The sequence below is a fragment of the Thunnus maccoyii genome, chromosome 7 (assembly GCF_910596095.1).
Source record: "Thunnus maccoyii chromosome 7, fThuMac1.1, whole genome shotgun sequence".
NCBI classification, from domain to species: domain Eukaryota; kingdom Metazoa; phylum Chordata; class Actinopteri; order Scombriformes; family Scombridae; genus Thunnus; species Thunnus maccoyii.
The window spans coordinates 29,938,903-29,955,693 of NC_056539.1; the positions used below are offsets into that span (position 1 = coordinate 29,938,903).

At 39.7% G+C, this 16,791-nt stretch overlaps 1 protein-coding gene across 1 annotated transcript in view; it reads left to right on the forward strand.

Annotated features, from left to right (window-relative positions):
- The window catches only part of LOC121900514 (carboxyl-terminal PDZ ligand of neuronal nitric oxide synthase protein-like), a 187,301-nt gene that overhangs the window by 129,062 nt on the left and 41,448 nt on the right, over positions 1-16,791 (forward strand). Inside the window, exon 8 of the mRNA XM_042416928.1 lies at positions 9,688-9,849. Coding sequence (XP_042272862.1) covers positions 9,688-9,849 — 162 coding nt within the window. The remainder of the gene's footprint in view (positions 1-9,687; positions 9,850-16,791) is intronic.

Consider the following 16,791-nt stretch of genomic DNA (forward strand, 5'->3'; position numbering starts at 1 on the left):
TGCGGGGGTTGTTTTTCTTGATAGCCTTGCAGTCTGATTGAATGATTTGTGATTTGGTTTCTTAAAAAGTGTATCTGCATGTGTGTGTGTGTGTGTGTGTGTGTTGACTTGTGAAGTTGTGATACAACTTCAAGCTGCCCACCGGCAAGGAGTCACAAAGCCAGCAGCAGATCCTGTCTTTACACAGATCTTAGCATTTTAGCCTTACTCATACTTACCTCCTGTGTTTCTATCCATATCTGCTTTCATACATGCATACATGTATACATACATATATATCATACATATCTAGGAATGTTGTGACCTGGTTTCATCCCGTGTAGGAGGTAGTTCACCCTGAGCCTTGCACATGGAAATTTAAGTTTGAGTTATTAGCTGATAACAAACCACAAGAAATGTTACCCAATCAGAAGTGTAAAGCAGTAACCTTTTGATCCGACAGAGTTGAGTCAGTCCAGGACTGGATTCAGGATTTTTGCTGTTTGCAGCCGGATGACTGTTTTCATGAAAGTAAACCCAAATATTTCTTGGGCTGCCTTATTTGAGTTATCCACCGGCCCAAATGAGCAGACAGACTTTAACTTCCACACAATGGCTTTGTGTCTTTCCTCTCTCTTTCTCTCTCTGTGCATCTATCACTAGACTTTCCACATCATTAGGCTGTATTTTGTGCTGACATTCAATATCTTTTTTTCCAGACTGGATTGTGTTCATGCCAGAAATGTAAAAGTATTCACTGCAGAAGTCTCTCACTTAAGATGTAGAGCAGTATAAGCCGCTGCCATGTGCTCATCTTTCCAATGAAATCAAGAGTTATGAAAATCTTTTGAGATTTGACCCCAAAAAAATCTGGTCATACATAGCAGCCTTTAAAGATGCCATGAAATGGACACTTCCTGGAAAACCATGAATCTTTTATGGTAACTTAATGATCACCAATTGTGAATCTAAAACCTAACCAATCAGGCAGTGTCTCCTTTCTTAACTGATATTCCAGGGTTTTTTAGTACAACTAAACGCTGAACAAGATTTTTTTAGGCGACCAAAATGTAAGAATTAATTTTCATTAACTGAAAAAACACTGAAATAGCGACAGCTATTACTACGCCTACTCTGTGAATCTGGGGTTATGCCATGGTTACGTTACCTAACCAACATTGTTGCTGTGGTAGCGACTATCCACACCCTAAAGCATACCCTGCTTTATCATCTATTTTATTATTTTTAATTTACAAAATGTATATCATGATGTATTGAAGAAGACTTGAAACTAGTGATTGAGAGCATAAACTCATTAGGAAAGTGTTTATTGAGGTAATAAATCAAGTGAGAAGCAGGGTCCTTTTCTCATGGACTTCCATACAATCGGACTTCTTTTTGGAGCCAGTGGAGTCGCCCCCTGCTGGCCATTAGAGAGATTGCAGGTTTAAGTCACTTCCACATTGGCATCACCGTTTCAGACCTGGAACTACCCGCTTGTTTTGAATACAGTTACCACAGTAATTACACCGTGTTAAGGAAGTAAAATTTCAAATGTGATGTCATTGTGTCTTTAAACTGACTTCAATTGATATTTTTATCATGCTGCATATATAAATATGCTACTGTTTGCTAACAAGTTCAACACATCAACTTAAAGGTTGATAATATGTCAGTGTTGTGCTCATAACCTGCTTCTGCTTCTCCCACATGGCCAAAAAATCAAGTTAATGCAGAATTAAAATAAAGACTTGGGAAAACACACTTAATTTTTTTCTAGGTTCCATAACAAACACACATAAGTTAATACACTATGAACACACAGTAGTGTGTAGTTGCAGTTATAGTAGGGTGGGTACTCTGGCCCAGCTTCTCCATTCCTAACAGATTTGGCAACTACATGCTGCTGAATGCCAAGAGTCAGCAGGTTTTCTTTATCATTAACTACTATAATAAAACCAATCAATTCAGTTATGGATCTGAATTGTTCCTCATTACTCCTTAAAGTTGATAGTTGCGTTTACCTATGTCTAAACTAGAGGTTTGATTAAACCCCCAAATCAAAGCTTGACACAAGCCTGAGTATTTCCACTCATCCCCAGACCAAGCTCAAGCTTGATGTATCACAGTCCCTCTCCACAGGAGACAAAGCCCTGCTGTTTTTATATTCTAGCAGATAGTTAATTGCATTCACCTGGCTTCCCTGGTCCTAATCAATTCCTGATTAGACAGCTAGAATCAAAATCAACAGGACTCAGGGAACTGAGGAAATCCACTGAGAACCACTGCCTTAATTATGAGGACATGCAGATGAATGTCAGCAACTGTGTGACTGTATGTCATCATTAAAAATTAATGAGGAAACCATTAGTTATGGAAACAAGAAATGGCATTTAGAACAACTTGAACAACAACAACAACGCCTGTTGTGAAAGAGCAGCAAAGCGGATAAGGTAATATGAGGACAAAAAAAAATAAAAAATGTTATTTGTGCAGATATTCTCTAACAATCTCTGTGAGTCTGCTCTCCAGATGATGCATTTTCAAAAAAAGCAACCACCTGATGTTATTGTTAAGATGGAAAATAACAATGAAATGGTAGAAGAAATGGAAAGCCTAATCTAAAAGGTGACCCATCCATTTCACAGCTTCTTAGTCACTGTGGCCTGGTGTGTTGAAAATATTACTTAGTTTGACCAGCAAGCCTGTTCACGCTGGGAAGTTCAAGGCCAATAAGATGCTTTATTTTTCTGTGAACATAACTTTTTTTGTCCGTAAGACCTTGCCAAGATTTCTGAAAGTGATGGCAATGCTTTTTAATATCTGAAAATGCTTAAATGTAACCTGAGGGCTAGGTTACCACTAAAAGTATTGTTAAGAGAGAGAAGACATTTTGCGTTCTACACATGAAGGGCACAGCTCTTCAAGTTTTCTCAAGCGGAAAATCTTTGTCCTTGTGTCAACGCTGTGGTCTGGGGTTTTTCAAAAGAAGATCTGAAAAGTGTAAGAGTTCACTTACTAAAGTTGGACTGAAAAAATACATTATTGTAATCTATTACTTTAGCTCCCTGACTGGTTAACTTAGTTGGCACTTTTCAAAGCACAGTGCTGTTAGCTGGAAGGAAAACAGTTAAAAGGTTTATTGGTCAGTTGAAATCGTTTGGACACATTTGATCAGAGACCAATCCTCATGAAGATAAAACTACATTTATCTTCTGATAATTCCCTTCTTAATCTAATTATATGAACCCGCAGGCCTCTTTGGGGGACAGCAGAAACAAGCTTTGAATACATCACATATTTTATCATCTTTTGAGTTAATATGGCACACTTGTTAGAGGATGTTGCCTCCTAACACATTCAGAAGATACAGATCAACATCAGCATTAATTTGGAGTCATGTGTCTGCTTACCTGCCAAATGAACATCCAGTACTTTCTCTCCTTCTCGCTCTGGTTTGGTGTCCACTAACTGCTCAGGGAAATATTTGCCTCTTTAAATGCAAAATGCTCCATTATGTTTAAAGCCTAGTCACTAACTTTATCTGTCTGCCATTTGGTACTGGCAGATTTTTAGAGCTTTTTTGCTGAAACCAGCTCCAAGCTGCAGCCGAAAACAACGCTATGAACTACAACAGTGAAGCTGTGGGCAGCACAACCAAAACAATAAGCTGAAAGACGCTGTAAAGCTCCATACAACCATGCAATAGGAACAACAGAGTCTGTGGGTTCATCACTACTAACAACCCCTTTCACATAGAAGTAATCATTTGATTCATTGTAAAAAAAATATTCTGTGAAATGATTTATTCATAGATACAGGAAAAATTAACCAAAGCTTCATGTGAACACCCTTCACCTGAATAAGACTCTCTCTACTACTCGTGCTACTGAATAATGACTGTTAGAGCTGATGGTATGATCTGATATCACAGGCAAAGCCACAGTAGAGTTATCCCCCAAGGCTTTTCTCAAGAGCTCTTGATAAAGATGTAAATCTGGAGTTGAGGCTGTCAGCTGTGAAGGAAGCCAGACCATGTCTAACCTCTTGGTGTTTTATTGCCTGAGTGTATGTGAGTCTGTGTGTGTGTGTGTGTGTGTGTGTGTGTGTGTGTGTGTGTGTGTGTGTGGGTGTGTGTGGGAGGGGACAGACTGTTTGACAGACAGAGAGCAGCTAGTGTAATCACAGCTGGAGGAGGAGAAATAAAGACTTCCTTTATCCTATGTCATCTATCTTTAGTTTCCTTTCTGTCTCACATTCTCCTTTCTTTTTCTGCCTCCCTGGTTTCTCCCGCACCATTTTCCATCCCTCAAAGAGTATAACGAAGAGACAAAAAGATAAAGGAAGACTCCAGCTGCCTGCTAAGAACCTGTATTAGCATGTGTATGTGTGGGAATTAGATGTTAATAGCAGAGTTCCCCTCTGGCAGACCAGACTCAAGCAGTTATCATGAGGAATTTCATTGGTAGGCCGTTTTTCTCCCCCCCTTCATTCAACTCCCTCGCTCAGTTTGAATATTCTGCTCTGCTGTCTTCTGTAATTGGCTGTGATTATGGTAAACAAGTTCTGGATCCAGTGTGCAGGCAAGGATCGTTTCTCATTCTGTACAGTAAACACAGCACAGAGAGGCTAAAACAGTGTTTGAATATGCAGGTCTTTGTTCAACAAACTTAGAGGGGACTGCTTGTGTGCTGTACATTAGCATTCATATTGGATTCAATGCATGTCCTCAGCTTTTGTCTCTCAAAATTAAAATTGATCATTGAGTATAATTTTCATCCACCCATCCATCATCCAAGTTAATTTACTCAGTCAACCGACCCACATGAAATCTCAAAGATAACTAACTTTGAAAAATGATGGATCTCATCATTACACTAACATTTTCTATCAATAGATTTTTTATTGCCCAGTACCCATAAACAGAAGGTTTACAAATGTGGTAAACTTCATCCAGTGAACGCCTCAAACACCCATATTTTCCTGCCCTATTAAACATTCTTTATGGCATTTTTTTTTTTCATCCGCCGCAACCCTTCCTTGCTCGGTCATTCGTTTTTGAAGAGGCACTCCAGGCATCATCCAGTCCCTGAGAATAATTTGCCATCCAATCTTCCTTGCTGTTTAGGCCCGCTTTGCTATGGCATTTTTAAAATTATAGGGACAAAGCAAGGTGACATATTTCAGTGAAAAATGTGTTTAGCCCTGAAGGAGAAAATGTTCACTGCTGACTGGTTGTTTAACACCTGACAAATCTAAGTCAAATATTCACTTTCCTTTTAGCTCTGGCTTCTGGTTTATGGTCCCAGGACTCTGTATTGCCGCCCACACGTCTGGTTTGTTAAGGGATCAAAATGAGTAAAGCGAAACAAAATGATAATTCTGGCAGTCTGATTATCAGGCTAAGTTTTACACCACTGCTAAGATTCAGGCCTTTTTTCCCTTTGGCTCTTTGCGGTTTGATGCTGGGCAAGTAGTATATACTTTTTTTGCTTTAGTTTTAAACTTAAAAGAGCTGTACATAGGTGGAGATGAGCTTTTGAGACTCATCAATACAGTCAATGTGCCAAAGTAATCTCTATATAAAGCAAAGAATCTCTGTCTGTATGTATGCATGTATGTCCTTCACATATCTTGAAAACTGTTCATCCGATCTACTTCATACCTGGCTGATGTATTGCTGGGGACCCAAGAAAGTGCAGTGTCGAGTGTGAAGTTGTTTGGATGAGGAGCTCTTGAGAAATATATAAAAATACCTCATAAACAACAATGTTTTGCTTCTTCTTCTTCCTGTGGAGTCACCGAGCAGAAATATTGACAGCGCCACTCTGCCGTTGCAACCCACATTGTGGTCAGAGATGGGATTACATCCGTAATGATAAGAACTAGCATACAGATTGAATTGAAAAGGTTCAGAGAGTTGAAGCTCTATTCCTGTTCCTCACGCGCAGGAACTTTGTATCTATGTTCAAGATATAGTGCAGGATGTCTCATGCAAGTTTTGAACGGGCACTACAGTTCATCTGATCAACTGCAGCTCAGAATTGTAGTCTTCAGATATTCAATGTGTGAGGCGTTTAGGGAGCATTGGTAAATTGTAGCATCTACCAAGGAGACCTCTGCATGAACCCATTTTGAACAGGCACTACACTAGTAGGCTAAAAGGGGCAAAAAGCAGTGTAGAGCTGCCAGGTTCGGTGTTGACTCTCAGTGGCTTTGGTACTGTGGGTGACCCTTTTATATTACAAGCAGCCATTTGCTTTAATGTTTTCAGTGTTTCCTTCAAATATTGCTTAATGGAGTTATTTTTCTCCTTCATCTTTGGTGCTAAATGCTAACTGTACAACCCAGAAATCAAAGAGCCACCTTGTTAAAGGTACTAATGCCTTTCTACCTGGATATTCTAGTGATAGTGATGCTGGATGTTATGTTTACAATAGCAGTTGTACTTTTATTGAATGGTTTAGGTTAAATCAGTAATCGGTTGTATTAAATAGTGAAGCAGACGTGTTTTTTATGGAACAATGTTGGATATTACTACTCAAATGTATTTTATGGTGGGATGGATTTCTTTTCCATCTGTGTTGTATCTCACTCTGCTGCTGCTGACAGTCTATTTATGTCTGTCTTCTTTTTCCATTTCTCTATAATTGAGAATATTTCCTGTGTCGACAGTGCTTGAATGAAAAGCACGCCATCCTTTCTCCTCTCGGTTTGAGTGCTGAATCATCTTATTCACATTTCTAGTTACCGAACCTACACTGTTTGCCTGACAAGGCTCGCAGTTTCAAAGCTGCCTCAGCAGTCCTGTTTAGCATCCTACTTAGCAGGCTGAGTGTCATTTCAGGTGTTTGTGAGTTGCTCCAATGGAAAAAAATGTTGAATAATGTGTCTATTTTAAACATGCACTTCAAGAGAAAGTGAGCCTGTTGTATGAGGTCTTACATGTTTTTCAGGAGTATCTGCCAACAAATTCTCTCTCGCTCTTTTATATTCACACACACACACTCACACATGCTCTTTCCCTCTCACACAGACAAACACACAGCTACTAGAGACTTCTGCCTTGCCATTCATTACGTGAAGGCACCAAACAACCTGTCAACTCGGATAATTTCCTCTCATTAACCTAAAAGATCCCGCTCAGACAGGCCATCAATCATACGTCCCTCTCATGGAGAGTGTCGCTGGGTCTGCCTGTGTGCACACATCACTGTCTGCGTGTCACCAGAAGGCGCTTAAGGAGAGACAGATGGTGAAGTGTGCTGGCGTGGATTCCTTAAGGCGGGTTCAGGTTCAATTTAATCAGGTGTCGACTTGTTTGCCGACCCCTTCCTGCATCGCAGCTACAGTCACTTTGAAGCGCCTTCCCCTGTTATTTATGTAACATAGTTTGGATTCAGTCAGCGACTTAATTGTTCACTTGGCAGCCATGCGACGGTTTTCAGGCGTGCTTGATATCCAGCAACCGGTCGCCGTGGATCTGACTGATGTAAGATAGAGGAAACAGAAAAGCAGAGATGACAGCAGAAACCGAGAAGCTCAGACTGCATAGGCAATGATGTATATCATGACTTGTTAAATTAATTAGCTGTATACAATCTATATTAATAACCAGCTAGCTCTCTGTCTTTCCTGTTGTTGCATCAACTGAGACGGCGCTTGTCAGATTGCTTTGATATTAATCTTGCATCACAAGGTAAACTCTGTTTCACATGCATGATAGAATAACAAACAAAAAAAAAAACAACACATTATTTTATTCAACTTTATTCCATCCACATTCAGTGTCTGACATACACTGCATACAGAGCTGCACAGATCTTACATGCAGCATGTTGCTCCAGATAATGCATTCTCGGATTCAACAATATGATAGATTTAGGAATGAAAGGATTCTGTAATCTGTGAAGTCTTACCCGAGCGCCTCTTCTAAATGTGGGCAGGTGCAACATGACCCGAGAGATGATCTCAACTTGCGTCAGTCACTTGCTAGACGGCATTTGGGCAAAACATGTTTTAGAGATTCACACTATCCCCCCAAGTCCCACCCCTTTCCTTTCTAGCGCCCTGACAGTAAACAAGCATGATCCCTCACTGGCTTCTCAACATTGAACACTGCCAAATGTATTTCATAGGATTCTTGACAAAGGGATGCACTGCTGGCAGGTATTGAATTTAGGTCTCAGTGCTGCTAGCAGAGTGTTTTTTTGTTCTCTACACCAGCTGTGCACCTTGCAGAAAGAGGCAGTAGGTTCAGTTTGGTTGAGGCGGGGGGATGATGGTTAAAGGGGGATAGAAGAGGAGAAACCTGAAGAGTTACAGGCAGGAAGACACTCAGCTTCTCTTTCTTGAGATCTAACGCATGCTGGGAACAGCTTTCGAGCATATCCTAGGGAAAACAGGCAAACTTTCCTTCCAAACATGCTCCGGGGATCAAGCACACTTCCTCAGCCCAGGACTGTTCAGGGTGATCCAGGAAAATCCAGCCAATTCTTTTTTACTACTGCTAATCTCTTTAGGTTAGGTAGTTTGTCCAGAAACTGGATTAAGTTTAATTACTACCTCCTTTTCACTGTCACTCCTCTCTGCTCTCCGCCATGCTGCTTTTGTCAGTTTTTCCCTTTCCCTCCCCGGCTCACAGGTGTGTGTATCATTTATCTCCGCTCCTACACCACTACTCCCCTCCCTTTCCTTCCAGGACGTAAAGGGCTATGTTGCTCTTTTTTCCTCATCGCCTTTCTGCCACAACGATCCATGCTAGTCTAGTCTTGTTTTATAGGCCAGTTAAAGTGCACTCACTGTAGTCTTGTAGCCACAGAACAATGGCAGGAAGAAGAAGATAAAAACATTTGATTGTCCGCTTTGGAACTAGTTTTTCTTCTTCAGATGTTGCCAGATTGGATCTCCTCATTACCATCAAATACCAAGCGGTGCTGATGCGTCATAGCCTAATTGTGAGTAAGGTGCTATATCTGCGTAACAATGAAATATTCTTGACTGGTTGAACGGCGGAGAGTGCACGATGTGTGACTGGCTGCCAAAGCCTTGAAACAATTAGGATGCTTGATGGCGTTAGATAGAGGAGAGATGAGTCCCAAACCTCATTATTGTTGGATCGGAGCATTGCAATGCAGTGTTGATCTGCATTCATAGCACATGCTTATTCCACGCTGCTGCGACTAATCAACAAATCCACATTTCAAATTCAGATTCTTGTTTTGACGATGACTTGTTCTCTAAGGCATTTTATTGATGCTATTGCTTGTCCTGATTATATTTATTCATTCAACATGTAATTTCTTTTGGGGTTGTTTTCTATGTATTTGCATTTGAACTTTTGCAAATTGATATAGTAGTTTCCAGTAGTTGTTTTTATAAGTTTTACTTAAACTCAGATGTACGGTTGATCAATTTCAACTTCCTTTAATATGATAGACTATATTTTATTGTGCTTAAGTATTTAATTCAAGGCAGTGATAAACTGTTGCCAAACCTTGTAATGTTTTACATAATGGTCTAAAATATTGATTTGCAGGCTTTAACACCCTGATATGAATTGATAATTAACAGTCAAATCTTCTTTATTTCTCTATCCTGTTGGAGACATTTTCTGGCTACTTGGCAAGCATATGTCTTAATTGTTTTAGACCACATAAATATCAACTTCATCTCTCTCTCTCTCTCTCTCTATCTTTCTGGTATCAGGCTTCAGAGGAGGCCTCCCTGCTGATGTCCAGCCCCAAGATGCTGCTCCCTGCATCGGGCGCGCTCCCTCCAGGCGCCCCGCTGTCTGTCCACCATCAGATCCAACTGCTCCAGCAGCAGCTTCAGCAGCAACAGCAGCAGACACAAGTAGCTGTGGCACAGGTGAGTTTAACTAACACGCACAAATATAACTTTATTTGAAACTTTTCATCCAAAGACAGCCGGTTAGAAAACACTTGAGGATTAGGGAACGCTACGTGATACCGGATATGTCCGCTGTCTTAAGTGTATTAACCAAAAAATGGCTAAGGGTATAGATTTAAGTTTAAACCATTAATTATAGTACCCTGGCGGCAGAGAATACATTGTTCAGATTAACGCACAGCTCTCAGTTAGTGATCTCATGATTGTGTAATTTAATAGCTAGAATGTAATGTTGCTGTAGGTGTTGCTCGGCCACAGCTGCTCCTAGATGTTGGGAGTAAGTAACTCAATAATCGATAAACACAAACTGTCCATTTAAAATGCATTGCCCTTAATTATATATGAACAGTCCTTCGATTGCTGGCCTTTGGCCATAATACAAGCAGGGTATTCCACTCTGAACCATGCAGTTTCAAAATACAGCACACTCTACAGAGGCAAACCCCATCTGCATTATTTTCCATTAACATCAAGGCTTGTCATGGATTCTCTCTTACATGACTGAGATCCACTATTGTGTGAGTAATGGAACATGTTCTGTAGTGATAAAACTGCCTGCGTGTATTACATACTTTGCACATTCCATCTTTTTAATGAGACCGCAATCCGATACTTTCATTCAGCGTGATAGTCATTACTGTAACAAGCAATGCTTTAACCTTAAGTATTTATCATCTTTGGAATTCGAGCTGCAACAATTTGTTGATTAATCAAGAAACAGAAAATGAATCCCTCAACTATTTTGTCACTGTAAACAGAGGATCTTTGGGTTTTGGACTGTTGGTCGAACAAAACAAGACATTTGAAGACATCATCTAATTGATGACGAAAATAATTGTTAGTTGCAGCCCTATGTGGAACTGTTGCAGTGGCTGTAATTACATGGTTGTCCTGTATGTTCAGCAGACAAAACGTCCTGAAGTCCGTTATGGCAACCGTTTTTGGCAATATTTGCAGGCATCTTTAAAAATGTATAAAAAGACAGAAAGCTGGCGAACTCAGGGATAATCACAGACCGAAGCTCCATCAATGAATCAATACAGAAAAGTATTAATTTGATTTATCCCCATCTGATTTACCCTTACTTTAACTGAATAATCTATACACTGATGGTAACATATTCAATATGTAATATGTAATAAAGAAATCAATCTCATCTTAATTAGAACTGAAAATGAGCTACATACAGGGAGCAAACACTGTCAGTAACAGACTCTAGACTCTGACTTTATAAATTATACTAGCTGTCATTGAGATGTTTTCTACTCCAACTTTAAAAATTACAACATGAGATTCAAAGACAAAGCAGAAAAACAAATGACGCTCTTGGCTCATCCCAAATATTCCACTGATACCAGATGTGTGATCATCCCTGTGAACTTGCACAAGCTGTTGCAGCAACTCAGAAAACTATAATATAAGTGGGTGATCACTTATAGATTTTCCTTTTGTGTCTTTTAAAAATTACATATAGAAACAGTCCATTGAAAATATACAGACATTTCAGGCTCTGGCCTCCTCAGTGTGATCTGTAGCATGAATTTGCTCTTGTAAACACAAAAAATTGAAATCCCTTGAACAGTGTGTGGCATAAAAAAATCCAAATCCATGCTCTCAAGTAGATGGTTAAGAATAAAAATAAATATTTGCAGATACGTTATGAAAATACACAACACTGATTAGCACATTTGCCTCTCTCAGGATGTCTTGAAATCAACAATCAGTCTAATTCCACACAAATATGTTAAAGTGAACACAGTACATGCAAACACATATTTACTGAATATTAACCTTCCAGTTTTATTTTAATAATCCATCCATCTGTCATCTGTACCCATTTATACAAGGTACATTGGTGGCTGGAGCCTACCCCAACAAAAAAACCAAACAAACAAACATTGTTATCTTTATTAAATGACATAATTAGCCATTGATGACCACACTTTCCAGGAAAAAAACAATTGTGGATCATCAACATAGTGGATAAGGAGATCATCGCCCACCTGCAATCCAATCTGGATTTGGAAAAAAAGCAGTTAGTACCGAGTGAACCCAGAATCAGACGTCAATCATCCAGCTTGAGTGGCTGCAATGTGAGAAATGACAAGCAACAGCAGTGGCTTCCAGTTTATGATCAACACACACACACACACACACGCATGCGCTTTGTCAGCCTATTTGCAAAAGGCCTAGAGACTCAAAACTGCAATTTCACATCCAAACACGCCCTCTTTCTCTTGCACACTCACACACACACTCCTGACCCAGAAGTGTCCCAGACGGTTACATACTGATGTTTCATGGCTTCCTGAGACGGACACAGGGGTCCTGATTAAACCGCCTGTTCTCACTGAACTCAGCCCTTCCCCTTTCTTGACCTGAGCGACGTCAGACAGACTGCTGCTACAACTTGACAGCTCACACATTCAGACTGAGCGTGCCCAGAAATAAACGCTATTAATTATACCTCGATGAAGCCAGAGGTCAGTGCCCGCTGGCGCAGACTCTGGTGTAGATTTTTAAATGAGTCAGAACTGCTTTGCCACATGAAAGCAGTTTTTTCCACCTAATATGTGATATTTCAAATGAGTACGAGCTACCGTGAAGTGGTTTTGTTTGACCTTGGCTCTGATGCCATTTACTGTTGCAAGGTTTTCCCAGTGGTCATCTCTGAGCTGCTGTAACAGTTACCCGCCACACAGCATCTAAATTAGTTCCCACTGAAGCTTCAGTTTGTTTTCTTTTCAGGCTTATTTGTCTACAGTGAGTCTGACTGTGTGTATGGCTGTTATTGTCGTCTTCCATCTTGGTCCGTAATAGTAGATTATTATTTAAAGTAAATCTGTCTGTGGCTCCCAACCACCGAGGCCACAAGATAAATCTAAAGCTTTAAAAGAATAATAGAATAATGTAAATGGAAAAAAGAAAATCACTTAAATCTTACTTTTACTTAAAGTTAATATTTAAAGTAGAGATATCACTTTAATCTTTACTTTTTTTATGTGAAATGCTGCATAGCTCTACCTCTGCAGGCCTCTGACAGTTATTCAAATGAGAAGTTTAGAGCTCAAACTTAAAGCAGTGGTTTAAAGCTGGTGTGCAGGACATTTGTCTCCCCCTTCTGGCAGTGAGAGTAATTACAAAAACACTGTTTACATGTGCTTACACCATAAGCTCCACTGTAGCCTGCTCTGTCACTACTGTTGCGGTTGGAAAACCGTGGATACATTGTTTTGAGCGTCAGACAACCATGAAATGACTCGTTTCGCTATCATAATTTGATCCATTCGGTCCGATAATACTTGGAAAGTCTAGAAGAGATGCACGATTAAATTCAAGTTAGCAGAGAGCTAACAGGAAGTTAGCTGCTCGGCCAGCAGAAGTCTCTAGTGTGCATGTTCAGCCTATAGAGCATGTGCAGTATACATTCATTCATTATTTGGCAAGAGCTTGAATGTAACAGACATTCATTTATATGTAAAAGTTCCACACTGCAGGTTTAAGTCTAGTTTATCAAGCAAAAATACAAAAGTTCATTGGTTCTTGCCTTTAAAAATGTGGAGTTGCTGCACTTCTTTGTCGTGTATCATTGTAACTGAAACGTCTTTGGGTGCTGATCTGACAAAACAAAATATTTGAAGATGTCACTTGAGGCTCTGAGAACTTCTGATGTGCTTTTTCCACAATTTAATTGACAAAATCAATAACAAAAATAATAATAACAGTAAGCATAAATAATAATGAATGATATTTTTGTGTTGCTTTTATGTTTTTATTTTCCAAATCAAGTCACATTGGAATTGAATCAAACTAGAATGAATTTAAGGCACTTTATTTAATTTACAGCAGCTGCAGTTTGAACTGAGACCCTTCTCTTCACCGTTCACACACACACACACACACACACACACACACACACACACACACACACACACACACAGGCATCCAAAGTTGAACATTTTTTACGCTGCAGGGTATTTTCAGCACCGCACCCACATCACATGTACTGAATCTCAATAGTATCTCCCATCTTAATAGACCGATTGTTCATTCAAACGTTTTTGGCCGTTTGTGCACATAAAATATCTACGGTCAGACAAACTCCCTCTACAGGTAAGACTAAACCTGCCCGAGGCTACTTCTAACCAGCATTAATGAGGGAGAGATAAATCCACCACTGAAGGTCAAACAGTAGAAAGTAATAAGCTGAGTAGTTCTGCCCAGATAACACACAAAAGAAGAGAGGGATTACTCGGCTCACATACCGGTATAATGTGCAAAAACGCGTGTGTGTGAACATCTTTATTTATGTGTGTTTTTTTATGTTATGAAGAATTCCACAACTTGTTTCCCCATTCAAAACAAAAAGGCTTCCCCCTGGTGCTTTCGCCTCAGTTTCACACCAGAAGATGAAGTAGCAGTGATTTGTTTTCTTTTTGCTGGTTGAAAAGATTTCAGGAGCACAAAGTATAACCTACTTAGTCATGTTGAAGGTAGAGATACTTCTTGTTTTGTGATTTGATTATCTTAAACAACAGTCCCCAAAAGATTTTAGTCGTCAGGCTTCGGTGCATCTCCCCCATGATAATGTGGTCAGACAATAACAAAACAACAACAAAACTGTGAACAACTGTGATTAACAAAACATAAAACCAGGGATGTTTTTTAAGGAATATAAATTCTGGCTCAGCAGCAGTAATATTCATCTGTCTTGACTTAAAACGTCGGTTCACATAAATTACAAATAAATAAATAAATAAATCAAATCTACTGTTGAACAGGAGGCTCTGAAACGTGCTTTTATTTAATGGGACTACACACAGCGAAGAGCTTTTTAGAAAGAAAACACTTTTTTTTGTAGTAACCTTAGTGGTATCTGTTTATGCAGGTTTTCCTCGGCCGGGGTTTGGAGATATTTATCTGTAAGAAAATAGGTTTTTGTTTTGCAACTACTACTATTAATCTGCAATGAAAATAATCGTCAGTTACAGCCGTGTTTTTCTTCAGCAGCTGCTTTTGCAAAGCGATGACAGAAGTAATATGGTAGCATTTTTGTCGTTCCAACGTATTATGGAAGAAGGACTTATTTAAAAGATATGAGGTAAAGATTATTTTCACTTGTTGTTCAGTCAAATCAGGCAACTGTAAAAATATTCTTTATTCTTACATAGCCTGAGCAGAGGTCACAGTAAATGGAGGGGAAATTAGTGAGCTGGCCAGAGCTAATCACTGCTCACTTAGGGATGAGTGGAAGTGGAGATGTTTAATGAAGTCGGGGAAGTGAGGGAGCACACATCGACTGATCTGTTTCGAGACGGAGCTCAATCTGCAGATGCCGCTCCGTCGCCGCTTAATGAAATTTGACCTCTCTCTACGTCCTCCGCGTTCCTCGCTCGGTTTTCCTGCTTTCCCCTCCTTACGTCTCCTGCTTTTGTTTAGCCCGAACTTCCTTCTTTTCCTTTCTCCCTTCCTCCTTTCATCCTGTTTTTGTTCCTCACAGTTTCCTCTCTTCAACCCTCCTTTCTTTATTCCCTTCCTCCTACCACCTACGCTTTCCTACTTCTTTTTTTTTCCCCCCTTTTTGATTCATCAGTTTGTCCATTCCCCTCTCAGTTTTCACACTTCATTGCTCCCTTCACTCTCCCTTTTTTGTGGTTCCCTCTCATTTCATCAAGCGCTCTCTCGCCGTCTCACCCACGTTACATGTGTTAAGTACATTTCTAATGGTTTCCTTATCATTGCGCCAGCAAAATCATCACTTCCCCTTTTCGTCTCTTTCCCTCACGAAAAACGAGATAAAAACAGAGACGAACCAGTGTCAGAGGGGTTTCAAATACTTCCACATCAAAGGGACGTGGCGTGGGCAGGCTGCATAGTAATCCTGTGTGAAGAGTACATCCTCAACAACCAACCCTGTGGAGTCACAGCGAACAACCAACAGACATAATCCCCTTACACCACCGATGGGAGAGTCACTGTTTTTCAATCTTGTCTGAAAAGGAAAAAGAGGTATCATTCAAACAGTCTTATCTTCCAGTTTCTACAGTTCTACATTTTTATAAGATTAGGAGGTAATCCACAAGGTCTTGGTGTTTTTTTTTTATGTTTGGCACTTCCAATTGCTTTTTGCTGTAGTGGTTTTGCAGAGTACTATTCAGTGATAACAGGTTACAGTGTCATCCTTTTTCTGGATTCTGTAAGTGCTGGCTTTCATCGTTCATTCTAACTACATAGTTCCCTTTTTAGTTTTGCTGCTTTGCAAACTGAACATACAAACCTAGATTTTGACAGCGAAACCTTACTAAATATAGGGCTGAAATGTGTAAAACTTAAAAGAAATGGTCATTAAGGGGTCGTTTCCTGGCCTGTATTTTTATTCTGGGATTCTACTGGAATATCTTTGCATGATTTACAGTTCAAAAAACCTCACATATTTATCTTATACTGACTCTTTATGCAGCCTCTCAGTTCTTCAGCCTCCGTCTGAAACTTTGACTTATGTATGAGTCAAAAAAATTCTTAGTAAAAAGTAGGATTTAAAGCTTTGCATAAAGAAGCTAAAAGTAATGTTTAGCAAAGTGTGATTCTTTGGTGCAGACTGCAGTGACTTGTAAGTATTGTAAAATAAACATTAAACTAAACTGAATCAATCAATAGCAGGCACCTTGTAATGATTGGCTGATCGTTCATTTGGCCACGACTTGTTATATAGCAGCAACAAGTGGTGGAGATGCTGTTGTAAACTTTAATTTCATCGTTTTACGGCATGTACACAGAAAAGCACTAAATACTATTTTGATTCAGCCACTACAAACTGTGTGAAATATGTTTTTTATTGCATCATTTACGATGCTGCTGGTGCTCGTGTTTCGTAAGACTACCGTCATTCATCGCATACAG